Source organism: Cnephaeus nilssonii (genome assembly GCF_951640355.1).
Source record: "Cnephaeus nilssonii genome assembly, chromosome: 6".
Taxonomy (NCBI): domain Eukaryota; kingdom Metazoa; phylum Chordata; class Mammalia; order Chiroptera; family Vespertilionidae; genus Cnephaeus; species Cnephaeus nilssonii.
In genome coordinates this window covers 89,486,610-89,514,157 of record NC_137077.1, presented here as the reverse complement: position 1 = coordinate 89,514,157, position 27,548 = coordinate 89,486,610, and the positions used below count along the sequence as shown (strand labels likewise).

The 27,548-nt window shown below is 45.6% G+C and overlaps 2 protein-coding genes across 8 annotated transcripts; one reads left to right on the top strand and one right to left on the bottom strand.

The window, feature by feature from the left end:
• Positions 1-127: 127 nt before the first annotated feature.
• On the bottom strand, positions 128-16,421 carry FOXM1 (forkhead box M1). 6 transcript variants are annotated; one of them, XM_079774083.1, is made up of 10 exons: positions 16,211-16,418; positions 15,862-16,008; positions 12,957-13,505; positions 12,203-12,354; positions 10,182-10,373; positions 8,744-8,872; positions 7,745-7,789; positions 7,071-7,140; positions 6,712-6,887; positions 128-1,955 (listed from the first exon to the last, which is right to left on the bottom strand). In XM_079774083.1, exons 3-10 carry the CDS (start codon positions 13,456-13,458, stop codon positions 918-920), a joined length of 2,304 nt encoding a protein of 767 aa, XP_079630209.1. In that variant the 5' UTR covers positions 13,459-13,505; positions 15,862-16,008; positions 16,211-16,418; the 3' UTR covers positions 128-917. The 6 variants fall into 6 exon arrangements, with proteins under 6 accessions (XP_079630209.1, XP_079630211.1, XP_079630210.1 ...); XM_079774082.1 differs by having other exon boundaries at positions 129-1,955; positions 12,957-13,540; XM_079774085.1 differs by lacking the exon at positions 15,862-16,008 and having other exon boundaries at positions 7,071-7,137; positions 12,957-13,540; positions 16,211-16,419.
• Positions 16,422-16,483: 62 nt separating this feature from the next.
• Positions 16,484-26,216, top strand: RHNO1 (RAD9-HUS1-RAD1 interacting nuclear orphan 1). 2 transcript variants are annotated; one of them, XM_079774089.1, is made up of 3 exons: positions 16,484-16,575; positions 22,810-23,019; positions 24,608-26,216. In XM_079774089.1, the coding sequence occupies exons 2-3, from the start codon at positions 22,894-22,896 to the stop codon at positions 25,169-25,171; spliced, it is 690 nt and encodes a 229-aa protein (XP_079630215.1). In that variant the 5' UTR covers positions 16,484-16,575; positions 22,810-22,893; the 3' UTR covers positions 25,172-26,216. The 2 variants fall into 2 exon arrangements, with proteins under 2 accessions (XP_079630215.1, XP_079630214.1); XM_079774088.1 differs by having other exon boundaries at positions 16,485-16,575; positions 22,810-23,061.
• Positions 26,217-27,548: the final 1,332 nt, after the last annotated feature.

The following is a 27,548-nucleotide window of genomic DNA, read 5'->3' as shown; positions in this document are numbered from 1 at the left end:
GCTCACATGCATATGGCCAGCCGGGGCCTAGGTGGCTCTTTGCAAAGCTGCAGTGCAAGCTATGGAAGCCAGGCAGGCCAGGACCCTTTTAGCCTTCTCAAGCCTCAGGCCAGGTTCTCATCAGTGCTAGTCTCTCTGGCATGATTAGGGGCACTATCAGAGAAACGTCACTTGGGCACACAGCTGGGCACCCACTCTGCTTCAGATGCATCCACCCCCCACTCCCAATTCATCTCTTGACACATTATAAGAGACATTTTTACCAGGATTTCTTCTTGGAAACATGGGGAGGTGGGAGGGAAGAATAGTAAGAGGGGCTCTGGCAAGCAGATCTGCTTGTCTGGGTGCCCACAGTAAAGAACCCTGAGGCAGGCGACTTGGGCCTGGAGGAAAGCGTGCACTACAGGTCCCCCTTCTCTAGGGACTAAAAGCAAGGAACAGGAAGCAAACTGAAACCCCCGTCATCCTACTCATCTTCTGATAGTCTGTAGATAATGATCTAAGGAAATAAGCTACATTTAAAATTAGAGGATAATTTGGAGCATATACACTATTTACAGGACACCCTGCAAGGAACAGGGAAGGTGAAACTGCTGGGCACAGAATACAAACAGTTTTGGGAGTTCCTAATCTCTTTTCATCCTTGTTTCTGCTATGCCCACCCTTCAGTTCTCACAGGGGGAATGAGGAATCAGATTCTCTAGGGGAGCATAGGGTGGCACAGAGTTCAGATACCAGGGCCTCGAGACTTGTAGAGGGCCCAGTGGTGACTATCGCGTGATGTCTGCCTTGGCATAACAAGGTGGGGTTAGAGGGGCAGACAGTCCCTGCTTGCTGTCCTTACTCAGGCCTTGGATGGCCCAGCCACACAACTGCAAAGAGTAGACAGCTTGAGCAGCAAGGGTAAGGTCAGGTCTCTACCGCAGCTCAGGCATGAGCTGAGCCCAGTTGATGTTGTCAGGGCCCAGCAGGTCCTCCTCCAGGCCAGGGAAGCTGATGTCCAGCAGAATCTTGCTCAGGCTGTCATTCATTGTGTCCAGAACCAGGCCTTCTGTCAGGGAACGGTTGGCTGGAAGGCTGGCAACCTGTGGCTCCCCGACCATGGGGTAGCCTGGCTTGGGGACTTCCATTTCTGAGAGGGAACAGCTACTAAAGGGGTCAGAGTTGAGGTCAAAGGGCTCAGAATTGAGGAGTTCTTGGGGTGAATCAAAGAGGGGGATACTTTTCAGTGGGGTGGTACTGAAATCTGTCAGCCCCAGGGAGTCAGGTAGGGGGCCAAAGGTACCCTCAGGGGTTCGTACTGGGCTGAACTCTAACCCCCCAACTTTGGCTGGGGGTGTAAGCCTCCAGGATTCGGGGCTCACGGGGAGGACAGATTTGCTTGGGGTAGAGGAGATGGGCAGCGTCTCCTTAATGGGTGTCTTAAAAGGTCCTCCCTCCTCCTGGGAGTAGCCAAGCTGGGAGGCGGGCACAGAGGGCCCTCCAGGGAGAGTGAGCTCTGTGGCTGGTCTTGAAGTCCCAGGGGCCTCTGAGAAGAGCAGCTCGGGCTCATCCACACAGGGAGGCAGCAGGTGCTGTTTCCTTCGAGACCGGCTCATCTCCCTCCCCTCCCTTCGTTTAATCACGAGCATTTCAGACACACACCGGGTTGGGGACCTGAGCCCACTGTAGGACTGCTTGGACTCTGGAGCGGGAGAGTGAGGGGAGTCCTCCTCCCAGGACTGAGACAGCTCCTCTTTGACAGATGGGCACGGCGAGGGCCACTCTATCAGGGGCGGGCTCTCCACCTTGATGGGCCTCCCTAAGAGTGGCACTTCCTCCTCGGGCTGTATTTCTTCTTCCTTGATGGACTGAACTGGAAGCAGAGGAGACAGCCCTTCTCCAAGCAGGAGTTTCTCCTCTTTCACTGGCCCTGCAGTGGGCAGAGGGGTGACCCCCTCATCAGCTAGTGGCACCTGAAAGGGAAGCAGGGACAAGATGAGAGGGAGCTCTTGAAGCCTTGAGATTCGACCCAGTCACGAGGAGGGACATAAAATGATGACTAAAATAAGTGACACGCTGCTATTAATCCTCTTTTTGTCTTTTTAAATTCTTAAAAACGATTAAATATGAGAATATATGATGAAGGTGGTAGCTCAATTCCAGGGGGAAAAGGTAGAGCATTTAATACAGTGCTGGCATAATTAGTATCTAGCTGAGAAAAAATAAAGTTGGATGCCTATTTTATATTATATACAAAGATAAAAGAATAATTAAAACCATACAAATCCTGAAAGAGAATCTAGAAGACTACATGTACAATCTGAGGGTGACCTTCTTAATCAAGACTGGAAACCCAAAAGCTGTAAGAGAGAAAAGAGATAAATTTGACTACATAAAAATGTAAAATCTTACTATGGCAAGAGAAACCATAAACCCAGTTAAGAAACAAACAATGGAAGTAAAAAAAAAAAATCTTCAGCCTAAAAGACAGAAGGTTAATATTTTAATAAAATGAATTAGAACAAATTAACAAAACCCTATAAAAAATAGGCAATGTCCATAAATACGCATCTCACAGCGAATAATCCCAAGTGAATAAACATAACAAGGTGCTCACACTTACTAATAAACAAAGATGAAATAATTTTATGTACATTAGATGGGCAAATATTAAAAAGATGAACAATGCCAATTGCTAGCAAAGACATAGGTCTTGTCATATATTGCTAGTAGAAATGTGAATTATCACATATTTTTTAAACAGCAATCTAGCAATATTTAATAAAATTTAAAATACCTCTTTACTTAGCAATCTCATTTCTGGGACTCTATTCCATAGAAATAAAAGCACTAGTAAGAAAATACTTGCAAAGATATTTATTGCAGTGTTGCTCATACGAGAAAAATATTAGAAACAAAGTGTTACAGCCCATAGAAGTGAAATGGTTTGAAAAATTATGACATAGCCACACCATGGAATATTATGTGACCATTAAAAGACAATGAATTATGATTCCAGGCAAGGGCATATACCTTGGTTGTAGGTTCAGGTTCCCCGGCCCTGGTTAGGGTGCGTGCAGGAGGCAACCAATCAATGTGTCTTTATCACATTGATATTTATTTCTGTCTCTCCCTCTCCCTCTCCCTTCCACTCTCTCTAAAAATCAATGGAAAAATATCCTGAGGTAAGCATTAACAACAACAACAAAAGACAATGAATTAGAGCTATGCCAGGTGACTTGTAATATAATCCCATTTTCAATGTTCCATGTGTTGTGTGTGTATATGTAAAATGGCTAGGGGGGCCCTGGCTGGCGTGGCTTAGTGGTTGAGCGTCAAGCTATGAACCAGGAGGTCACGGTTGGATTCCTGGTCAAGGCACATGCCTGAGTTGTGGGCTTGATCCCCAGTAGGGGGCGTGCAGGAGACAGCCAATCAATGATTCCCTCTCATCATTGATGTTTCTATTTCTTTCTCCCTTCTTCTCTGAAATCAATAAAAATATATTTTAGCCGTAACTGGTTTGGCTCAGTGGATAGAGCATTGCCCTGTGGACTGGAGGGTCCCAGGTTCGATTCCAGTCAGGGGCATGTACCTTGGTTGCGGGCACATCCCTGGTGGGAGGTGTGCAGGAGACAGCTGATTGATGTTTCTCTCTCGTCGATGTTTCTAACTCTCTGTCCCTCTCCCTTCTTCTCTGTAAAAAAATCAATAAAAAAAATATATATGTATATATATATATATATATATATATATACACACACACACACACACACACACACACACACACTAGAAGCCCGTTGCACGAAGTTTCGTGCAATAGACTTTCCTTCACCTGGCTGCCAGCACCAGTTTTCCGCCAGCACCAGTTTTCGTCTGGCCACCCGCCGATCGGAGCGCCTCCTGAAGGCTGAGGGCGGGACTCAGGAGGCGCTCCGATGGGGGGCGGTGGCCAGAGGAAAACTGGTGCTGGCGGAAAATTGGTGCCGGCAGCCACGCAATCAGCCACCGGTGTCTTCCGCGGGCCCCATGGGTCCTCCCGCAGCGCCAACCGTTTAGGTCCCCGCCCCCCGCTCCTACTGCCAGCCAATCAGCCACCCTGAGTCCCGCCCCCCGCGCCTCCAGCCAGCCCAATCGTGGGCGTAGTGGAGTGATGCAATTTGCATATTGCCTTTTTATTATGTAGGATATATATTTTTTTAAAAATAATAAAATAAATAAGTAAATAAAATGGCTAGGGGAGCGCTGGGTGGAGGGGGGCTAAAGGGGAAAACTTGGGGGCATCTGTAATACTGTCAACAATAAAAAATGGCTATGACTATATATGTATGTCTATTATACTAAGAATAGATAAAATATGGAAGAAAGCAGAGTAAATTGTCATTATGGTTATTTGAGGAGCAGGGGTGATATGGGTGAAGGTGGGAGAGGGGAAGCAAAAAAAAAGAAAAAGGGGTAAAAGACTTCATTAAAACAAAAACAATATACATGCTACAATCATATTAAAGTACGTATGTAAAATTATGTATGGTGGTACGTATCATTTTATACATATATTTTAAATAATTTTTAAAAAATTTAAAAAGCAACCCAAGTCTCTAAACTCCAGAGCCCATTCTGTTTCTATCTCAGTGAAGTGGGTGGAGCCTTTTCCCTACTTTGTTACAGATCAGCTCCTGCTCACAAAAACTTTTCTAGAGGGTTAGGTCCAGACTTGGTTGCTCATCAAAATATGGTCTTAACTTACCCTCCTCTCAAACTAGACCAATGATGCTTATCAACCAGGGGCCATTTGGTAATGTCTGGGGACATTTTAATTTAATTTTCACATGGTTGGTAGCGGGGGGTGGTGCTCCTGGCACCTAGTGGGGAGAGACCAGGTGATGCCAATAAACATCCTTCAGTGAACAGGACAGCACCTCCCCCCCCAGCAAAGAATTATCCATTTTCAAATGTCAATAGTATGGAGGCTGAGAAACCCTGAGCTAGACTGACCAGTTCACTCCACTATTACTGGGTACAAACTGGCATTTCCTGCCTCTATACTCTCTTGACTCTTATCTGTTTACCCAAATCAATTTCTAAGATATACTTCTTTTGCCTAGCCGGTGTGGCTCAGGGGTTGAGTGCCGATTCATGAACCAAGAGGTCATGGTTCAATTCCTGGTCAGGGCACATGTCTGGGTTGTAGGCTCGATCCCCAGTGGGGGGCTTGCAGGTGGTAGCCAATCGATGGTTCTGTCTCATCATTGATGTTTCTGACTCTCTTTCCCTCTCCTTTCCTCTCTCTATGAAATCAATAAAAACATTTTTTTTAATTAAAAAAAGATCTGCTTTTGAAAATTCTTCCTTAACCACCCCAGCCCATCTATCTATATAAAAGGCTAATATGCTAAGTGTTCTTCCCTCCGTCTGGGTAATGACATCAAGTAGCAACACCTGTCTTCCTCTCCCTAGCAACGACTAGCCTCCTTGCAGTTTCTTCAGCCTAGGACACCACTTGCTTTATAGCCAGATGGAAACACTTTACATTGTAATCAAATGTCTGTGAAGCGTTTTCCTGTGCCTCATCTCATTTGATCCTCACAGAAGTCCTGGAGTAGGTAGATAGGAGACTCAGTGGAATCCTATTTTCTTTTCATTAGCCAGAAAATGGAGATTTAGAAAGCTTAGAAACTTGACCCGACTGAAAAGAAGAAATGGTGGACCTTGAAAATGACTTCAGGTTTTCTCACTGCACAGAATATAGTCAAACACTGCGGCAGTTAAATATTTTACCCTTTGTTCTCCCTGCATGATCTACACTAATAAAAGAAAGATACAAATTGACTGTACCTCTGTGACACCCACCAGCCAATGAGAAGTGACTATGCAAATTAACCCAACAAAATACACAGGCACGGAGTGAAGACTGAAGGCTCCGCCCCAGCAAAGACTAAAGACTGAAGGCTGGAGCCGGATCCAAGCCTGAAGGCTGAAGGCTTGGCTCCACTGCGGCCAGAGCCAAGCCTGAAGGCTGAAGGCTTGACTCTGCTGCGGCCCGTGTCCTGGGTGCTGGAGGAAAACCAATGCCGGCAGCCAGGGGAAGGAAGACCTATTGCACGAATCTTCGTGCAACTGGCCTCTAGTCTACAATAATGATCTGCTTCGTGTTGATATTAACTGCTGTGTTGCTGACAATTACCCGAAAGAGAATTTGAGAAGTTGGGGTGCTTCACTGGGCTGGAAAAAGTTTAGCTAAATCAGAAAGCAGGTCTAATTAAGCAAGTTTATTCTGTATCTATAAAAGGCTAAGTTGACTCGCGCATGCGAGATACATATAAAAGCTCTTGCTGGCGCCAATCACATGCATGTGTTTCCATCTGTCATTGTCCATCGTGAATTTGGTTGACACTTCTATTATAGAGAAAGGGCAAATAGCGATATTAAAATATTTCTTCTAGTTAATTTCCTTTATATGTGCATGAATTCATGCACCGGGCCACTAGTGTATCATAATGACCTTGTCCTAATTCTTACACACTCATCAGGTATTTATGAGCCTTCTGACAACACTTACATTGTAGTCAAATTCCTTTTTAGCTTTTATATGCTATTAAATTTTCCTTTGTTTTTATGTCTTACCTACCCAATTTGATTTATAAGCTATTCAAGGAACACTCAGTAGAGTGTAGTTGCAAATGTAGGTCCAATGCACATAATCCTCAGAGAAAAACAGAAGCCACTCACCTTGGGGGCAATACGGACCCGCTTGCTGTGGCGGGCAAGCTCTGAGCTCATGAGTGAAGCTGCCAGGGGCAATGGCACCTTTACTGAGGGCTGTAACACCAGTGGCTGGTTCACTGGGAACCGAATGGGTACCAGGTATGAGCTGACCCGGGGTAGCAATGGCTTCATCTTCCGCCCTAGGAGAAAATAGGAGAGATGAGGGGTATGGGTCCAGAGACACACCCTTCTCAATCCCAGGAGCTGTGCTCTCCTCTGGGCTCAAATCCCTTTGAGCTAGGCACAGAATCCCAGAGTCTGATCCCCTAAAAATATGCCCCCAGAACAAGGATTAGGTCTGAGGCCCGCTCTCCCATACTAACGTGCGCCCAGTGGGAGTGCAGTTTTGATGGTCACATTCCGGCGGAGCTCAGGATTGGGTCGTTTCTGCTGCTGTGTGTGGCAGATAGGAAGAGAGAGAAACCTGGGTTAATAAGGCAGGGGAGGAGGTGGGAGAACCCACTGGCTTCTCTGGTACCGTGCACTGAGCTAACCAACAGCCCAGAAACCAAAGCTGCTCTGGGAGGATGCAGGTGAGCAATGTCACCAAGCCTGGTTAGTGGGAAAGGTGGACAGCATACAGGTTTATGGTGACAGGTCCTAGCACCTCATCCATGTGTCCTCACCACCCCCAGGGGATGCTAAGGCATGTAGCTCTAAGTGGCAAAGAAAAGCCAGGTTGAAAGTGAGAGAAAACATTGCTGCCTGCCAGACCTACGCCATGCACTGTGGTTGCTGTCTTGCACCAAGCCCATGGCAGGTCCTCCTGCCACGCCCGCTCTGCTCAATGCACCTTCATGATTGCCCATGTGAGGGAAAGGAGAAGTGGGCATGAGCCCTCCACTGGGGAGATGAGGTGACAGTCACAAATTTCCTCACTCCAGAAGCTTGGTGCTCTGAATTTAGGGCTGGCAGTCTTATCCCTGTCCACTAAAGCCATGCTAAGCAGTGAAAGGAAAACAAGGCCAAACCCCGAGCCAGAGGGAAAGAATCTTACTGATTCCAAGTGCTCGGGTGATTGTGGAGACCCTGGGTCCAGTGGCTGTGGTGGGCAGGCAATGTGGGAGAGAAATGAGATGAAGTTACCACCGGCATGGTCAATCAATCTGACCACATTGGGAAAAACACCTATTCCTGCCTGATGCTGAGGGCCACCCTGGTCAACTGTCCCTCCCAACAGAATGATTATGGGCATTCTGAAATCCCAAAACAATCACTTCTAAAGAGTTGTTCTGCTGGCTCGGTTTTGGTCTCCAGCCTAAAGAAGGGCTTTTAAAAAACAAGGTTTCTTAGACTTTCTCTGTAAGAATCACCTGAGATGCTTCTTAAAAATACATATTTCTGGGCCCATTCTAGACCCATTGAATCAGAAGCCCCAAGAGAGGGGCTTGGGAAGTTGTGTGGATTTTTAAAAATAAATTTTTATTGATTTCAGAGAGGAAGAGAGAGGAAGGGAGAGATAGAAACAATGATGAGAGGGAATCATTGATTGGCTGCCTCCTGCACACCCGCCTACTGGGGATCAAGCACACAACCAGGGCATGTGCCCTTGACAGGAATCGAACCTGGGACCCTTAAGTCCACAGGCCCATGCTCTATACACTGAGCCAAACAGGCTAGGATGGGAAGTTGTTTTTTAATAAGCATCCCAAGCAGTTCTTATCCATAGGGCAGTTAGGGAAATGCTATCCTGGGAAGTCCTCTTATTTGGATCCAAGTAGTCCTCTCTATGGCCTGGTCTAGTACTAAAGTGTGTCATTTGGTGTTTGTCAACTGTACTTAATTCATTGAGTTTTATGCAAATCAACTATGGGCCGGCTGGCATCTAACTCTCCCCAGATCAGATAAGATCATCACAAGGATCTCTGGTTTCCTTTTGAGATGGATATTACAACCTCCAACTCTGGCCCCATTTAGAAGAAACCAGGACCCTAACCCTAACCCTAACCCTAACCCTAACCCTAACCCTAACCCTAACCCTATTTTTTTAACTCACCTTAAACACCTGGTCCAAGGTCAAGTAACGATTGGCACTGGGGTGAATGGTCCAGAAGGAGACCTTGCCATTGGCAGATGTCTCTCGAACAAACATGTCATGAAGAGAAAGGTTATGGCGAATGGAATTCTGGAAGAAGAGACAACCGGTTATCAGCGATTTTAGCTTCAGAGACATCCCCTGATGTTTCCTCAGGGGATATCAGCCTCAGGACGCACACACTGTGCCCAGCACAGACTTTGTCGAGTGTCCAATTCTATCCCTACCTCCACACTGCAGAGCCGTCCACCTCAGCCATAAGCCCATCTATCCTACGGGGATAAAGGCGGTACCATTTCTTAGGTTTGTGTTAAAGAAAAGACCTGGATAGCTGTCAAGAGCTAGAAAAGATGAGTGAGACTTTGAAGCAATAATCAATAGCAATTTAGGAGAGTGAAGAAATAAGAAACTTGGGCCCTAGCTGGTTTGGCTCAGTGGATAGAGCATTGGCCTGGGGACTAAAGGGTCCCAGGCTCGATTCCTGTCAAGGGCACATGTCCGGGGGTTGCGGGCTCAATCCCCAGTAGGGGGCGTGCAGGAGGCAGCCAATCAATGATTCTCTCTCATCATTGATGTTTCTATCTCCCTCTCCCTTTCTCTCTGAAATCAATAAAAATATATTTTTTAAAAAAAGGAAATAAGGAACTTGAAAATTTAGTTGAGGTAAGAATGTGAAGTTAACCTTTTGCACTCGGATGTCGAATGTGACTCGACACAGTTAGCATCTGTAGCAGCTCGATGAAAAAAGCAAGTGAGTGCAAAGGGTTAAAAGTTCTACTGTGGGAGAAAAAAAACAAAAAACCTTTGGCTTGGAGCTGAGTATGTCAAAGGACCTGAGCTGTGGCTCTGACATTGTAGTGTGACCTAGTGACTCCCAGGCATCTCTGTTTTCCCATGAATAAAATGAAAGAAAATCCCTGCCTTCTAGAAATATTATGTGACATTAGAGGTGAATCATGAGCCTCACAGATAGCATTGTTTTTAAAAGATCTTTTCAGAAAGCTACTTAGTCACTCCAGCTGCTGTTCAGTGTAGCACAAAACTGGGTTTAGTGCTACATAGAAGAGTCCTGGTAAACCTTACGTAGTGACAGGTAAAGTGGCTGCAGAGTTCTTACTGATGATTTTGCCTGGATTCAGCAGGATCAAGTCATAATCCAAAAGTTACAACTGTTTATAGTTCTAGCATCCTTTACGTTTTTTTGTGTGTGTTTTTTTGGTATAGCAAAGGTGGAAATTTATTGAAGAACAAGTACAGACTCCCATGTAGGGAGGGGAAAAGGGTCCCCCCTTTACGTTTTATATTTTCTCAAAGCACCAGACATCAAGTATTGGACACCTGTGTAGACAAACTGTCGGACCAGAGTGACCTCCACGTGGGTTGTTATGGAACACAGTACCTTCCAGCCTGGCTTTGCCATATGCTTAAAATAGGGGAAGTGGTCCTCGATCCACGTGTAGATGTCCTTCAAGGTCATGCGCTTCCTCTCGGTACTGTTGATGGCGAATTGTATCATGGCCATGTAAGAGTACGGCGGCCGCTCAGACATGGAGTCCTGCCAGGATGTTGATCCTCCTGGGAGCTCCTCAACCTGAGGGTTATGAGAAACCAGAGGGAGAGAGAAAAGGGAATGACATGGAAGAATTCACAAGACCTCCTCCAGCCCCCCTTGAATAATATTTCCTAGAGAAACCTCTTATCCTACAAAAATCACACTAGGAACAAACTCATCCCAGACCACTATTCCATAGAATAAAAGTTTAGAATTAGAAAGGATCTTAGAGATGATCCAATCCAGTACGACAATGTAGAACCACTTCTCTGTCTTTGTTAATTTTGTTGAAGATATTTCCCAATAATAAGTATCCAGTTTTTGGTAGTTGAAATAATAAAAAAAACCCCACCACACCCATTTTTCAGGCCTGGGGCCCATGAGACCTAGCTCTTACTCCAATTCTTTCTCCTGATGTGATGTGAATAAACCCATCTCATTTCAATGTTTGTGTGAAATATTTCTGAGTACAGGACAGAAAAATGTCTACAAAGTGTGAATTTGATGAAGTCTTAGGCAAGGACCTGATCATTCACATTTCAAAATATTAAGCTTTAAAAAAAAATTGAGTTTTATGATATTTGTAAGTTTATATGTATTTGATATGTTTATATAAATAACTTTATAAAGTATACAAGTTATAAGTGAACAGCTCAATTTTTACTTATGTACACATCCATGCAAATTTTCACTTTTAAAGGTTGTGGAATGAATGATTAAAAGGTATATACAGCCGAAACCGGTTTGGCTCAGTGGATAGAGCGTTGGCCTGCGGACTGAGGGGTCCCAGGTTCGATTCCAGTCAAGGGCATGTACATTGGTTGCGGGCACATCCCTGGTAGGGGGTGTGCAGGAGGCAGCTGGTCGATGTTTCTCTCTCATCGATGTTTCTAGCTCTCTATCCCTCTCCCTTCCTATCTGTAAAAAAATCAATAAAAATATCTTAAAAAAAAAAAAAGGTATATACAGCTAAAACCGGTTTGGCTCAGTGGATAGAGCGTTGGCCTGCGGACTGAAAGGTCCCAGGTTCGATTCCGGTCAGGGGCATGTACGTTGGTTGCGGGCACATCCCCAGTAGGGGGTGTGCAAGAGGCAGCTGATTGATGATTCTCTCTCATCGATGTTGCTAACTCTCTATCCCTCTCTCTTCCTCTCTGTAAAAAATTAAAAAAAAAAAAAAAAAGGTATATACAACAAATCCAGGTGTGTGGCAATTGTGAAAAACAACCCCAGGCCACACAATTAGGTCAAATCAATTTTGATTGCTGGGGAAATATTTAAAATTAACATCTAACTCACTTTATTTTCTAGTAACATATAAGAAACTATCTGGATAAAAATGCTTTATTTCTTTCATACGGTTGGGTTGCTCCTTTAAAGTTTGGCTTTCTAATCTAAGACCTTATCATTTCCTGAATACCTAAGGGAGTACTAAACTCAGTGCTGATAGAATACAGTGAGCCAGAGGAATCTGCCCTCAAGGATATTTTGCAGATGGGGGAGAAAGATCCCAAACAGAAAGGTAGCTCAAAAGTTAAACAGAATTGCACTAAGTCAGTGATCGGCAAACTTATTAGTCAACAGAGCCAAATATCAACAGTACAACGATTGAAATTTCTTTTGAGAGCCAAATTTTTTAAACTTAAACTTTTTCTAACGCCACTTCTTCAAAATAGACTTGCCCAGGCTGTGGTATTTTGTGGAAGAGCCACACTCAAGGGGCCAAAGAGCCGCAGTTTGCCGACCACGGGCCTAAGTGAACGCTAATACAAGAACTTGGAAATTCTGCTGCATAGACCACTTGGTCCATTTCCCTTCTTAGAAGTTCCCTGCATGGGCTCTCATGTCCCTAGTGAGTGACAGTTCACCTTAACCTGACTCGGCTCCAAGTGCTGATTTTCCTTTCCTTCCATCTCTTGCTTGATGCTGCAGGAGCCCAGGCCATCAGAACTCATCTTCCCAAGCCACTGGATGTTGGTCAGGCTGGTGTTAAGAGTGCAGCCTGCGGCCTCACCGCCAGCTATAGGGGAAATAATCCAAGATGTCACTTAGCTGCCTGATCTGATGCCCAGCAGGCCCATCAAAATTGGTGGATAGGGATCACCTTTCCAAGAGCTCTATCCTTAGGGACAAGGGAATACATGCTGAATCTACTATGGCACTCAGGAACTCCACCCCATTATGGATCTCAGGAGAAATTCAGGAGCATAGTTTCAAGTTGCATTTCAATCTGGGCCAACCTGAGCCTTAGAGATCAGTCAAGGCAACCTTATAAAAGAGTCTATAAGTATCTGCACAGAGAAAACCACGTTTCCTCCTCATGCTTCAGTTTTCTCCTTTATTAAGATAAAGATCCCTACTTCTTTATACAGTTGATGGGAAAGATTAACAGAAACAATAAAGAAATCCTTTTCCAATATAAAGAAGGCAATTAGAAGTGCTAAATGACCATTACAACCCTTTGGACAGTGCCCACAGGATCTGGGTCAAGGTTTCAGAATGACTTTCCCCTGGTTCAGGCTACATGCTATCTATTGTAGGCATCAACCTGACTGACTGCAGTCCTTGCCACCAAAAGGGAAAGGCTGAGCTCCTCACCCCTTTGCCTTGCAGACCACATACCACAGTTCTCCCATCTCTGCCCGAGAAGGGCTCCAGGTGGTCTAGGAAGATTCGCATCCGTAGCTGCAGGTTTTGGTCCCAGGGTCTTGCTGATCCCTTCTGTCCTCTCGGAATCATTGCTGGTTTGGGCTTGAGGCTGGGGTTCTGGAGGGTGAGTGGGGGCTCCCCCACAGCTAATGAGGATGAATTTGTTGGGCCCATTGCTGCCACTCTCCTTGCCTTTGGCGGTCAATGCTGTGATGATGCTCTGGATATTGGCATTGTTGGGGATGGCCACCACTTGGGTGTTGGGCATAGTGGGGTGGTTAATAATCTTGATCCCAACCGGAAACTTGCAAGAGGTGGACTCTGCCGCCTCATTGGAGGCCTGTGCTTCACCAGGCTCTTGTTGGGCAGGGGCCCTTTTAGGCTCCTCCTCTGATGTTTCCCCTGGGGCATTTTGGACAGGTAAGGGCAGCCTCCGTCTTTTGAGAATCAGTGGCCGATGGGGGCTGGTTTTCATTATGAATCTATGTTTTCACTCTCCATTGAGAATCACAAGAATGGACCCTGGAAAGTGCAAGGAGCAGCAGGATGTCAGAGATCTGTGAGGATGAGAAGGAGGTTTTGTTAGAGAGAGGTGTTCCTCTTCCTCTGACCAGGAGCGTGAGCCCAAAGGCCCAAGTGAACACTCCCTGGGCCTTTGGAAAGACCTCAGACAATAAGGAGATGAATTCCACTGACAAAAGACAGCTAAAACTGAAGCAAACAGAAGCAATTTAAATGGGAAAAGTGGGATTGAGTTGAACTTAAGTCAACACAGCCAAAGGTCTTCTGGAAGCTTGAAAATGTTTGGCTGCAGAAACAAGTGGGGTACTTACAAAAATGTAGAAATGACTAGTATTGCCTACTAGAATTCAGATGGCTTGCAGTGACTGTAGGGACAGGAATACTGGGAAGAAGGAGTGGAAAACTCTGATCCCATAATCCATTCTAGGATAGGACCTTTATATCTTTACAACATCTTAGTTTATAAATAAAAGGATCAGTGTCAATACATTCAAGAGAGAAAGGCAGATTGTACCATTGCACTATTTCCACATCACTGAAGAAACATCCCCAGTCCACCCATAAAAGGGGAGCGTTCTCCCTCCCAGGAGCATGCCGGCATCTTTCTCTTCCCCCACAGGTATGCATCCCCTAAATTCTCAGAGACCACACTAGACTTGCAACCAGGGAGCAATGAGCCCTAGCAGCTGGTCCTAGGCAAACCCCCCAACGTGTCCCAAAGGCCCCCTTTTCTCTGACTTATTAATGAGTCAAAGCACCCCAGCCTAGGCTCATTTCCCCACCTAGTCTTTCTCCTATTGCTTCTTCTATCCTAGGCCCTTCCTTGTTTCACTGTCCCCAGCTTTAATAAACGTCCTCTAAAAAAAAAAGAGGGAAGTCACAGGCATGAGTCTACAGGAACTGAGTAGGTCTGTTGAGGACAGGACATTGTGGACGCCACTCATTCATAGGGTCATCAGGACTAGGAGCCAACTCCACAGCCCATAACACACGTTCAGCAAGTTAAAATGATTCATGCATCTAAAAAATAATAAAAATAAAAGACCTTAGATAAAAGGAAAGCTGCACCCTTTGAGGCTCATGGTAACATTGAGCAGACTGTGCACTGCATAGCAAGAAGGGGTACCATTCATTTCATAGGCTAGTATACTTGCATTGATTTTCAAAAGGAACATTTTGCTCTGGCCAGTGTGGTTGGAGTGTTGGCATGTGCACCAGCAGGATCTTGGGTTCGATTCCTGGTCAGGGTATATATCTATGTTGCAGGTTCGATCCTTAGTTGGGGTATGTACAGAAAAGGCAACCTATCTATGTTTCTCACATCAATGCCTCTCTCTTTTTCTCTCCCACTCTAAAAATCAATAAAAACATATCATCCGGTGAGGATTTAAGAAAACAACCTGCCCAACCGGCGTGGCTCAGTGGTTGAGTGTTGACCTATGAACTAGCAGTTCACAATTCGATTCCTGGTCAAGGCACATGCCTGGGTTATGGGTTCGATTCCCAGTGTGGGGTGTGCAGGAGGCAGCCGATCAATGGTTCTCTCTCATCATTGATGTTTCTATCTCTCCCTCCCTCTCCTTTCCTCTCTGAAATAAAAAATATATATTTTTAAAAAGTACATTTTTCTTTCACAATTTGCAAAATATTTATATAGTGACATTCTAGTACTTGCAGGTGCTTATTCACATTTTAATTTTCTAAGCATGTTACTGTGTTAATTTCTTTTCCAGAACCAAGACTATAGTCCACATTTCTTACTAAAATGTGCTGCCATCAATATAAGGTAATTTTGTAATGTTAAAAAAATAGTTTTATCTGTTAAAAAATTGTGCTTTATTGATTTTAATAGGTATATAGAATACTCTACCATTATGTAAAATTGTGCAATCTTATTTAGAGGTACTTTGACAAAGGAATGGGCTGTCTCTTTTATAGGATATCTAATATGGCCCTAAAAATGATCGTCACATTCATGACATTTGCCATCTGCCCTTTCCGCTTTGCCTCCTCCCTTTCCTTTATATCTAGGTTTCCTCTACCTTCAAATCTCAGTTTTACTTCTACCTACTATCTCATCAAGCCTCTCTCCTTCCCCCATCAATCAGTAGATGCTATTCAACCCCCCCCCCCCTCCCGCCAAAGATATCTCCTAAGGCTTAATTTTCCCTTCTATTTTCTGACCAGTCTCTTCCTATCATGGTCAACACTTTATCTAGCCCAGGAGCTTTCCAGAGTGACTCCTCTGACCCCACCCCCATATTGACCAGGGAAACCTTGCAGGGTTCTCAAGAACTAAGAGAAGGGTCCTTTAAGAGGCGAGAGTGGAAGCAGTGTGGTATCATGGGGAGAGCACCTGGAAGCAGGTTTGTTTTTGACTTAATGCAAAGTCGGCTCAATCTTCATCCCAGCCACAGTCTGCCTAGGAAAGTAGGCCACCCGAGCCCTTCCGAGGCTGCGGGGAGGGTGCAGAGGTCAAACTTCCAGGGAAGGCCGAGGGGTGCTTTGAGAAAAAAATGAGGTCAGGACAGGGGGTTAGATGCAGAAAAAATGTGCACTCTCGCTCAGACCTCCTTCCTGAGTGGCCCCAAACCTCCACTCTTGTCCCACGCCCCGCGGCTAGACCCCCTGACCGCGGCCCCCCACCTTGTTCCCTGCGGGCGCCCAAACCCGGCTTTAGCCTCCATTCCTCGGCTCCCGCTCACCTCCCGACTGCAGTCGCTGTCGCCGCTGGGCTGTGGCTCCTAGGGCGGGCTCCGGGCTCCTCCAACCCGGGGGCCGAGCCAGGGCGCCGGGCAGGGACTCGCGCCAGGCCCGCCGGATCCCCGGCGGTGCGGGAGGGGTGGGGAATCCCGGGGGATCCCGGGAGGGGAGGGGGTCCCGGGCCAGGGGCCGGGGGTGGGGTCGGGCACCGGAGCTTTCAGTTTGTTCCGCTGTTTAAAATTGGCGCCGGCGGAGCGTTGCGGTCACGTGACGGAGCGCCGCCAATCGGCGCCGGCCCTTGTCTCCGCGTTCCGGGCTCGAACGCGGCGGCGGCTGGGGGATCAGCGGCCCGGACGCCTCCCGGCGGGTAAGGCGGCTGCGCCGGCTCGTGGGGAGGGAGCGGCTGCGGGAGGCAGGGAGGGCGCCCCGGGGCTCCGGCGGTGGCGGGGCCCGGGGCTCCGGCGGCGCCTGGGGCGGCCCCCTCGCCCTAGTGCAGCCCCACCGCTCGCCTGAGCACCCAGGCCCCCCGCCCGCCTCCCTCGGATCGGCCTGCCTTTAGGGAGTCTGCCCCGGTGGTTTCCGCGTACCAACAGCCAACGATCGTCTGCTTCCCCCGACCATATCGAGAGTCCGAGGGCAGCATAGTCTCTTAATCTAAGTTTCCAACATTTTAAATGAAAAACTATGTTTTTATTGGTTTCAGAGAGGAAGGAAGAGGGAGAGATAGAAACATCAAGGATGAGAGAGAATCATTGATCGGCTGCCTCCTGCACGCCCCGCACTGGGGCTCGAGCCCACAACCCCCGGCATGTGCCCTGACCCGGAATGAACCGTGATCTCCTGGCTCGTAGGTCGATGCTCAACCACTGAGCCATGCCAACCAGGCAAGTTTCCAACATCTTAAAAAAAAAAAATTACACACTTTAAACCCTACCTTAGCTCCAGATCTTCAAATACTGATGTCTCATCCACCACCACCCCTCAAACCAATCTTTTCTATATAGTATTGCTAACTTATTCAACAAATGTTGAATAACTACTGTGTTCCAGGCCCTGCTAGGATACAATGGCAGAGGAGGTTTGAGTTTACAGTCTAATGGAAGGAAAGAGAGAGTACAGGCTCACATAAACTAATGGGGCCCGGCTGGTGTTGCTCAGTGGTTGAGCATCCACCTATGAACCAGGAGGTCACAGTTAGATTCCTGGTCAGGGCACATGTTCAGGTTGCCGGGTAGATCCTAGTTGGGGGCATGCATCATTGATGTTTCTCTCCCTTCCTCTTTTAAATCAATAAAAATATATTTTAAAAAATAAGCTAGTGGAGAGTTATAGCCGTGAAGTGATAAGTTAGAGGTCAGTGATAACTTTGAGTATCTATAATAAGGAGATCTTGCCTTGGTAGGTCAGGGAAGGCTTTTCTGATTAACTAAAGCTTGGTGGGATCTGAAGTCTTTATGCAAAGAAGGGAGGGAAACCCTCAAAGCAAAGGGAGTAAGGTGTGAAAGGTTGTGTAGCTGGAGGGGGCTTGGTGAGTACAAAGGCTCTTTTAAAAGGCCTCTGCAGGGGGTGCCAGAGTGGATTCGGGTAGAACAGTTAGGCTACTCTAATTATCAACGCCTGGATTGTTGGGACTTTTAGGGTGGTGGGGGGAGGTGGGGAGAGAGACACGGAGAGGAGAAAGGGGCATTCTTGAAGACCTGTTGAAGAGGTGTTGGGTCAGATGGGAGAGGGCAAAGGGAAATGCTAAGGTTTCTGGATGTGTAACTGAATGAATTATACCATTTCCTGAGCAAGGGCCCTGGAGGATAATCACTTTTGTGGCTGGGGTGCAGGGGAAATGATCCTGAATCCAGTTTTAAACATATTAAGTTTGAAGTGCATTTGAGACATCTAAGTTGCTGTTAAATAGACAGCGGGATATATGAGTCCTGAGTGTGGAGAATTCTAAGCTAAATATATAAATACTTAAGTCATCTACCTTTAGGTGGTTATTGAAATGTTTGGCTCCAAAGCACAACCAGCGGGAAAGGCCTTAGAAAGCAAAAGGGGCCCAGCCAGCGTGGCTCAGTGGTTGAGCATCTACCTATGTATGAGCCAGGTCAGGACACGTGCTCGGGCTGCGGGCTCGATCTCTGGTGTGGGGCATGCAGGAGGCATCATCATTGTTTCTATCTCTCTCTCCGTCTCCCTTCCTCTCTGAAACAAATAAAAATATCTTTTTAAAAAGAGAGAGCAAAAGAGACTTGACCTCTAATTACAGAAGAAAGAAGGGGGATGGCTGCAGGTTTGCATGATTTCTGGAAAATGAATGTCCTTTGATGTGCCCTGTATTCGTTGTGAAGTAGGAAATAGGTCATTTATTGATAGAGAAGGAGAGTTCTAAAGTTTTAAGAAAGTGGAAAAGTTTTAAGATAATCTTTGTGTAAAACAAGTTGATACCTAAATATAGTAGGATTTCGACACAACAGTAGTGTCCACTTGAGGCTGGTTAATTTCACCGCTTCTCACTGTTACCCTGGCTACCAGTGTCCCTCTCCACTGGGTTCCTGCAGTAAGGCCTTCTGAATTCCTGCTTCCTTTCTCACCCCCGTTCCCCAACCCACCTTTTCTCACAAAGCACCTCAAGTTATCTTTTAAAAGTATAAATCAGCCCTAAACAGTTTGGCTCAGTGGATAGAGCGTCGGCCTGCGGACAGAAGGGTCACAGGTTTGATTCCGGTCAAGGGCATGTACCTTGGTTGCGGGCACATCCCCAGTAGGGGGTGTGCAGGAGGCAGTTGATCAATGTTTCTCTCTCATCGATGTTTCTAACTCTCTCCCCCTCTCCCTTTCTCTCTGTAAAAAAAATCAATAAAATATATTTTTAAAAGAAGTATAAATAAGCCTGGCTGGTGTGGCTCAGTGGTTGGGCATTGGCCCATAAACCAGTAAGTCATGGTTTGATTCCTGGTCAGGACACATGCCTGGGTTGCTGCTTGATCCCTAGTAGGGGACGTGCAGGAGGCAGCTCATTAATGATTTTCTCTCATCATTGATGTATCTGATTATCTCTCCCTCTCCCTTCCTCTCTGAAATCAATAAAATATTTTTAAAGTATAAATCAGCCTTGGCTGGGTAGCTCAGTTGGTTAGTGTCTTCCTCATATGCCAAGATTGTGGGTTTGATCCTTGGTTAGGGCACATACGACAAAAATATCCAATAAATGCATAAATAAGTGGAACAACAAGTCTGATACTTCTCTCTCTCCCTCTCTCACTCACTCCCTCCCTCCCTTTCTCTCACTCCAATCAATCAATAAAAAAACCCCACTATAAATCAGATTATGTCACTTCTCTGTCCAGAACTTTTCAGTGGCTTCCTATCACATTAGGAATAATCAAATCCAGAGTCCTTAACCTTGCCTATAAAGCCCAGTATCACATGAACTGTTTCTAATCTCCTACCCTCTCCTGGTCAGCCCTGCTGACATTACTGTTTCTTGAAAGAGTCAGGCATATTCCCACATTGTGGTCTTTGCACTTACTATGCTTGCAGCCTGGACTATTCTTCGTTCACATCTTTTTTTTTTTTAGTAAAGCAAGCAAGAATTTATTGGCCACAGCAAAAGCACATTCAGATGGGATGTTTTTAAAGCGGGGGACAGTGAAGTAAGGAAGAACTTAGCACTGAAGAAGTAACAGGAAAGCCAGGCTGCGCTGCTTTGGCTCACTGGGAAGTCAGAGAAAAGGGGCCTTGGAGACAGGTTCAGGGGGTTAGCTGAGGACGAGCCGCTGTCCACTGCTCCTCTGGTGGGGTCCCTTAGAGTTTAGGAGAGGCCTGCGTGTGGGGGAAGAAGAGGAGAAGGGGAAGGTGCGGCACGCTCCCCAGAGGAAGAGTGCATGCCGCTCACATCTTTCTATTGTTTGCTTGTTCTCCTTTCTTTTCGTTTTTAAAAATGTATTTTTGTTGATTTCAGAGAGGAAGGGAGAGGGAGGGATAGAAACATGAATGATGAGATCATTGATCGGCTGCCTCTTGCACACACACCCCCACCTCCACTGACTGAGAATCAAACTGTGACCTCATGTTTAAAAGGCGATGCTCAACCACTGAGCCACACCAGCTGAGCTTGTTCTTTTTTATTCAGGTCTTTGCTCAAATATCGTTTTTCAGATAAGTTTTCCCTGACAGCCCTGTCTAAAGTAACACCCAGTCAGCTCAATCCCTTATCCTGTTTGATTTTTCGCCATACCTCTTATCACTTCCAACTAAGATGTAAGTGTCATAGGGTAGGTATTTGATTTTGTTCTCTGGTATATATATTTCCAGCACCTGGAATAGTACCTAGCACACAGTAGGCAATCAATAAATATTTGTTGAATGAATGAACTAATAGGTATTAGCTTAAAAATGTTAGTTTCTTGAGGGTAGAAATCCCCGCTTCCCCCCCGTTTTTAACCTGTATCTCCACTGCCTAGTGACATAAATCAGAGTACTGTTGTTGTTGTTGACTGAAAAACTGAATCATGAATGTATAGTGGAACCAATCTGCCTTCTGTGGTTTTCTAAGTCTAGGATGCTCAGTTGCACCTCGCACTTACCTCTCTACCTATTGCATTCAAACTTCTGTCCCACCATTACATTGATGAAGCTTGTATTAAAATTGATCTGGTTAGCCCTGACTGGTATTCTCCGTGGTTAGAGCATCGGCCTGTGTACTGAAGGGTCTCGGGTTTGATTCCTGGTCAAGGGCACATACCTCAATTGCAGGTTCACTTCCCATCCCTCCCCTCCCCCCGCACCCCCAGTTGGGGCGTGTTTGGGAGGCAATCAATCGCTGTGTCTCTCTCACATCAATCTCTCTCCCCCCACCTCCCTCCCCTTCCTCCCTCCCTCCCTCCCTCCCTCCCTCTCTCCCTCCCTCCCACTCTCTCTGAAAAAAGCAATGGAAAAAATATCCTCAGGTGAGGATTAACAACAACAACAACAACAACAAATAAAATTGATCTTGTTACTAGAGTCAGAGAAAAAGTGGATACTTTTTCAGACTTTTTATTACTTTCTGGGTCCTGTTGATCCTGCCTCTGTCTCCAGCCTCCGATCTCCACTGACAACTCAGGTTCAGGCCTCACCATTTTTCACTTAGGAAACACAGTACCCTCCTAAAAGTGGTCCTCTTACTTCCAGGGCACTTGTTTTCTCTTTTCACACTGTTGCCAGGATGACCTGTCTAAAAGACAAAACAAAAACCAATTATGACATTTATAAGACAATTAAAAATGTGAACATTTGATAATATTAATGGGAATGATATAATGATTGGGAGTATCACATTTTCTTCAAATAATACAGGGGAAGGGGATGTGGTTAGGGGTGTGGATGGTGGGGGATGGTTGTTGGAGCTGAGTGATGGGTACATAGGGGTTCATTATATTATTTCGTCTACTTTTGTGTGTGTTTAAAATGATCTGGGGCTCTAGCTGGTTTGGCTCAGTAGATAGAGCATCAGTCTGCAGACTGAAGGGTCCCAGGTTCGATTCCAGTCAAGGGCATATGCCTGGGTTGCGGGCTCGATCCCCAGTAGGGGGCGTGCAGAAGGCAGCAGATCAATGATTCTCTCTCATCATTGATGTTTCTATCTCTCTCTTCCCTCTACCTTCCTCTCTGAAATCAATAAAAATATATTTAAAAACATAAATATAAAATGATATGGGATGAAAGTTTAAAAAATCCAAGTGTGATCATATCTTTTTGTTTGAAATTCTTCAATGACTACTTGGGCTAAAAATCAAACTCATATGATACACCTGGTTTTTCTTTTAAAAAATGTTTTTATTGATTTTAGAGAGAGAGAAATAGGGGAGAGAGAGAGATATTGATTCCCATATGCACCGGACCACGTACATGAATCCGAAATCTGGGCATGTGCCCTGACTAGGAATCGACTGGCAACCTTTCTGTGCATGGATGATGCCCAACCAACTGAGCCACACTGACCAGAGCACGCCTGGTTTTTCTGAACTAACCCTGACACCATGTCCAGCTTCCGTTCCTGCCATTCATCTCTTCATACCTGTGTCCAGCTACATGGGGTTTGTGATTCCCTGAATTCACATGCTCCTTCACACGCTTTGTGCTTTGTGTGCACTGCTCCTCAGCCTGGAGTGCCCTCCCTGCTTTCCCTTGCCCTTTATACCTAGGTCAGGTGCCATCCTCTCTAGAAAGCCTCCCTTGGGATGAGTGGAAGCACTGGCCCTATTATTGTAATTATCTCTCCCGCTGTTGGACTCTCAGCTCTTTGAAACAGGGACAGTCTGACTTCTGTGTCCCACAACTGCTTGGCACTCAATAAATGATCGTAGAATAAATGATTTTTCATTGTTAAATTCTCAACACCAGCATGACACTTAACACATGCTCAATAAGTGTTCATTGAACAGATGTTGCATGTGAACTACTGTTTTTTTTGTTTGTTGGCTTGTTTGTTTTGTTTTGAACAACTTGTTAACTTGATGGTGTAGGTTAGGAAGCTGTACTTCCCACATCTTTCAGTAGGAGTGGTAAGTTGATAGTAGAACAGACTGGCAGAGTATGAGTAAGAGCTTTTGTTTCTTCTCTGCAGGCATGGGTTGGAATTGGAGCCTCTCCTGGTACCTGACTACACCCAGCACCATGTGGCTACTAACCGCTCTTCAATCACCTGTTGATGCCTCCCAGAAAAAAACGTCGCCAAACATCCCAGAAAGCCCAGCTGCTATTCCACCAACAGCCCCTGGAGGGCCCCAAACACTGCTATAGATCGCCACAGCTTCCCATCACCCACACTAGACAGGTGCCCAGCAAGCCCATTGACCACAACACCATCACTTCCTGGGTAGGCCATGGGATTCTTACTTTGACTTATTCTGTTAGGCTTCTCAAAATACTCATTCTTCTGCTCCTTGAAGCAGGGCCTTCAAAGAATAAGATTCACAGGGCAGGGACAAGGCAATATACTCTTTCTGTCTCGTCAGCCATCTCTTCTGCTATATCTTCTTTTCTAATTTCAAACTGAACTCAGAAAGTTCAACCTGGATTGGCTGGAATTGGAGTTTCTCTCCCCACCGGCCCCTCAGCCCCCACATTCCTCTGAAAGAGCTTAGTATAAAAATTTCACTATCCAGTAGCTGGGTGAGAAAATCCAGATAAATGGCAGAACTAGTAAAAAATGAGATTGTTTCCTGAGCTAAGTACTCTGTTTACTGTTTAACAAATTGAACCTCGAAAAAAACCCACAGAAATGGCCTATGTCATATTTTGACAGCTTAAAAGCCCATAGAGCTACTGTATGTCTGGGAAGTAGTATAGCAAAAGGACCAGACTAAAGCATAACATCTGCTTAGGAGTGCTTAATAAATATAAATTGCTCAGGATTGCTTAGGAGAGACATATTTGCTCATGGTTGTAGAAGAAGCATAAATGTTAGAATCCAGTGGATGAGAATAATAATGAACATTTATTAAGAACTGATTACATGCCAGGTCCTGTGCTATTTGCTTTCAATCTACAATCTCACTCCCTATTCTTGCACTCAGCCATTCATTCTTTACCTGGGGCCTTTGTGCAGGCATTCTGCTAGGTGCTGGGATCAATGGTGAATAAGACTGCTGGTCTCTGCCCTCAAAGTTTAAAGATAGTTAAACAAGTTGCAGCTGTATAGGGTGATAAAGAAAAGGAGGCATTGTCCCCTTTCTTACACATGAAGAAACTGAAAGCTGGAGAGATCAAATAGATTGCCCAAGCTCATATCCCTTGCTATTAATATCCCATTAGACAGGTATTTTTGTTTTGTGTCCCTTACAATAGTGGGTTCCATTTATTAATCCTCACCTGAGGATATATATACTTTTCATTGATTAAAAAATTTTTTTATTGACATGAAGAGACAATCTTTGATAGGCTTCCTCCTGCACACCCCCTACTGGGGATTGAGCCCGAAATCTGGGCATGTGCCCTGACTAGGAATCAAACCATAATCTCCTGCTTCATGGGTCAACACTCAACCACTGAGACACACCGGCCAGGCTCATTGATTTTTTTTTTTTTTTTAAGAGAGAGAGAAAGGGAGGGAAAAGGAAAGAAGGGGAAGAGAGAGAGAAACATTGATGTAAAAGAGACACATCAATTGGTTGCCTCCTGCTTTCACCCCAGTAGGGGGGCCAGGGATCGAACCTGCAACTGAGGTACGTGCCCTTGATCAGGCATTGAACCTGTGACCCTTTGGTACAAGGGTCAACACTCTAACCACTGAGCAAAATCGGCCAGGGCTATAGTGAGTCCCATTTAGGATTCTGGTCTCTGGTCATTGGATATAGTTTCTTCCCTTAGGTTTGTTCTTGGTATGTAGCTGTCCTCACTTTTTTTTTGTTTTTGACCCTTAGGTATCACCTCAGTTTGATACAACACCAGAAAGCTGGTTCCCAGCCAACAGGAAAGGGAAACATCATCACCGAGACCAGGCAAGACATTCAAATCGAAAATCTGTCACCTCCAAGTTTCCACATCTAACATTTGAGAGTCCACAGGCTTCTTCCAGTTCAGCCACACTTGGAGGCCCCTTAATCCAGCAGTGCCCCAATCATTCAGTAAAGGACATTTCCGAAACGCCCTTAGTTCCAATGCTCAGTCCCCCAAGCTGTGGGGAAATGTCAGCACATGCACTTCAAGACTTGCCTTACATGTTCATTGCGCCTGATATCCAGACCCCAGAGCCATCTTCTGTGAAGCAGGGGCTGCTTCCCCCAGATCAGAAGGAAAACAGCCTGCCAAGCTGCTCCCTTCACACTAGCACTCCCGAGAGCCCAGAGCCTGGGCCTGTTCTGGTTAAAGACACCCCCGAGGAGAAGTATGGGGTGAAGGTCACGTGGAGGAGACGACGGCACCTGTTCACTTACCTCAGGGAGAGAGGGAAGCTCAGCAAAAGCCAGTTCCTTGTGAAAAACTGACTGGATTTCTGATATCAGTAATCTCAAGAAATTGATTGCTGTTGTTCATAGAGTTGCTAAAGTTACTTTTCTGACTTACAGAAGAGTTCATCAATAGAATAAAATGGAAATAATACCAATAACATCAAGAAAAAAGGTATTTTAACCAGTTCCAAGATTGGCTTTTTAAAATTTATAAACAGTTTTTAGTGTTTTGTATTTTTCTTGTATTAACTGTTTAAAATTTTAAAATATCTTGTAGTAACTGTTTAAATTGTGTTTAAATAAATGATTGCAGAAAGTTTTTAGAGAACCCTGCTTCTGACTGCCAATAATGCAGCAACACTGCCTCCGCCACTAAAGGTCTTCATTGTTTGATTTAACCCAGTGATGGCGAACCTATGACACGCGTGTCAGCACTGACACGCGTAGCCATTTCTGATGACACGCAGCCGCTGAGGCGGCCGCATGCCGAGGATGAAACATTTGCTGCTCCTGAGGATGAAACATTTGCGAAATAATGTTTTTTCCTCAAAGTGACACATTACCTGAGTTATGCTCAGTTTTTTGGCGAAGTTTGACACACCAAGCTCAAAAGGTTGCCCATCACTGATTTAACCACTACTCACTAATCCTTTAATCACCTCATTCAAACTAATTTATTCCACATTTTTGAGTACCAACTCTGTTGTGCTCAGTGGCAGCTTCCTCTATGACCCGATGGATGGAAAAAATCAAAGCAAACTCTGACTTTATAGTTGAGCAACTTTGGCTCTTCTGCAGAAAGGCAAGATGACGAAAGGCAGCAAGCCCTGTTATAGTGGCAACTGTAGAATCAGAGATATAAAGGGGACATACTTGGGTTTGCTGTTTTGATTTTTTATTTCCAACCAAAATAATCTATAAATATTAAATAGAGTGACAAAATGATATCTTGGAGTAACTGTTTAAAATGTATGTATATAGCCCTATCCGGTATGTATGGCTCACTTGGCTAAGCATAGTCCCATGTACCTAAAGGTCACCGGTTCGATTCCTGGTCAGGCCACATGCCTGGGTTGTGGGCTCAATCCCCTGTAGGGCGTTTGCAGGAGGCAGCTGATCATTGTTTTGCTCTCACATTGATGTTTCTCTCTCTAATAATCAATAAAAATAATTTTTTAAAAAAGGAGTAACTTTAAAATGTATGTAAATAGCCCTGGCCAGGTAGCTCAGGTGGTTGGAGTGTCATCCCATATAGCAAAAGGTTGCAGGTTTGATACCCGGTCAGGCCACATAACTAGGTTGTTGGTACCTAGGTTTAGGGTTCAAGCCCCCATGGGGTGGGTACAGGAGGAAACCAATCAATGTTTCTCTCTTCTCCTCTCTATCTAAAGTCAACATTAAAAAACCCTCGAGTGAGGATTTTTTTAAAAAGTATATAAATAAGTGTGGGAACTTTTCAGAGAACACTACTTCTTACTATTGTTGAACTGCCCAGTTAACAAAATGTCTTCATTGTGCTTTCACCATACAAACAGCATCTCACTCAGCTTTAGGAACCTACTCTGTCAGGTCCAGGCCAAGGTAGACAAGTAAGGATTGCTCTTTTTATTTTATAGATGGGAATTTAAAGTACAAATAATGAACCATGTTCAGGGTCACAGCGAATGGAGGCTGACCCAGCCAGTGCAAAGCTCTGCTCTCCTAGCTTGTGCCCAGTTCTAGCCTTCTTAGAAATGCAATCCCAGCCGAAACCGGTTTGGCTCAGTGGATAGAGCATCAGCCTACAGACTGAAAGGTCCCAGGTTCGATTCCGGTCAAGGGCATGTACCTTGGTTGCAGGCACATCCCCAATAGGGGGTGTGCAGGAGGCAGCTGATCAATGTTTCTTTCTCATCGATGTTTCTAACTCTCTATCCCTCTTCCTTCCTCTCTGTAAAAAAATCAATAAAATATATTAAAAAAAGAAAAAAAAAGAAATGCAAAACCAATGTGGAAACAACTTTGACCTTGGAATGCTATTAATTACACTCAAGTGCGATAACTTTTTTAAGTTCTGTAAGTTCTAATATTACAGACCTCGGGTAGCGCTCCCTCCCGGTTGTCTGTGTACACACCAAGGAGGTGCGGGGAGGCCGCTCTGTTTGTGGGGGCTGGGCGGCTCCTCTGACCGACTTGCTCCCAGCGTCCCTGCCCGCAGGGTGGTCCAGGCACCCAGCCCCAGCGCGTCACCCCCGCTCGGGCGCAGGCGCCTCTGACTCGGAGTTCCTACGCCCCTTAGAACCCCACCCCGCCACGCCGGACGGCGGAAAGAGCCAATGAGAGAGGAGCGGCTGGTGCGTGGGCCAATTGGCGGTGGCAACAGTGCGGGGTGCGGTTGCCAGGGGGCGGGGCCCGGACCCGCGCCAGGCTGGCC

Coding starts and splice junctions, on each gene's coding strand:
- FOXM1 (XM_079774083.1), bottom strand. CDS start 13,458: ATGAAAACCAGCCCCCATCGGCCACTGATTCTCAAAAGACGGAGGCTG. Junction 10,374..12,202: donor TGGAGCCGAGTCAGGTTAAG/GTGAACTGTCAC, acceptor CATAACCCTCAG/GTTGAGGAGCTCCCAGGAGG. Junction 1,956..6,711: donor GGGTCCGTATTGCCCCCAAG/GTGAGTGGCTTC, acceptor CTTCCCTTTCAG/GTGCCACTAGCTGATGAGGG.
- RHNO1 (XM_079774088.1), top strand. CDS start 22,894: ATGCCTCCCAGAAAAAAACGTCGCCAAACATCCCAGAAAGCCCAGCTG. Junction 23,062..24,607: donor ACAACACCATCACTTCCTGG/GTAGGCCATGGG, acceptor TTTGACCCTTAG/GTATCACCTCAGTTTGATAC.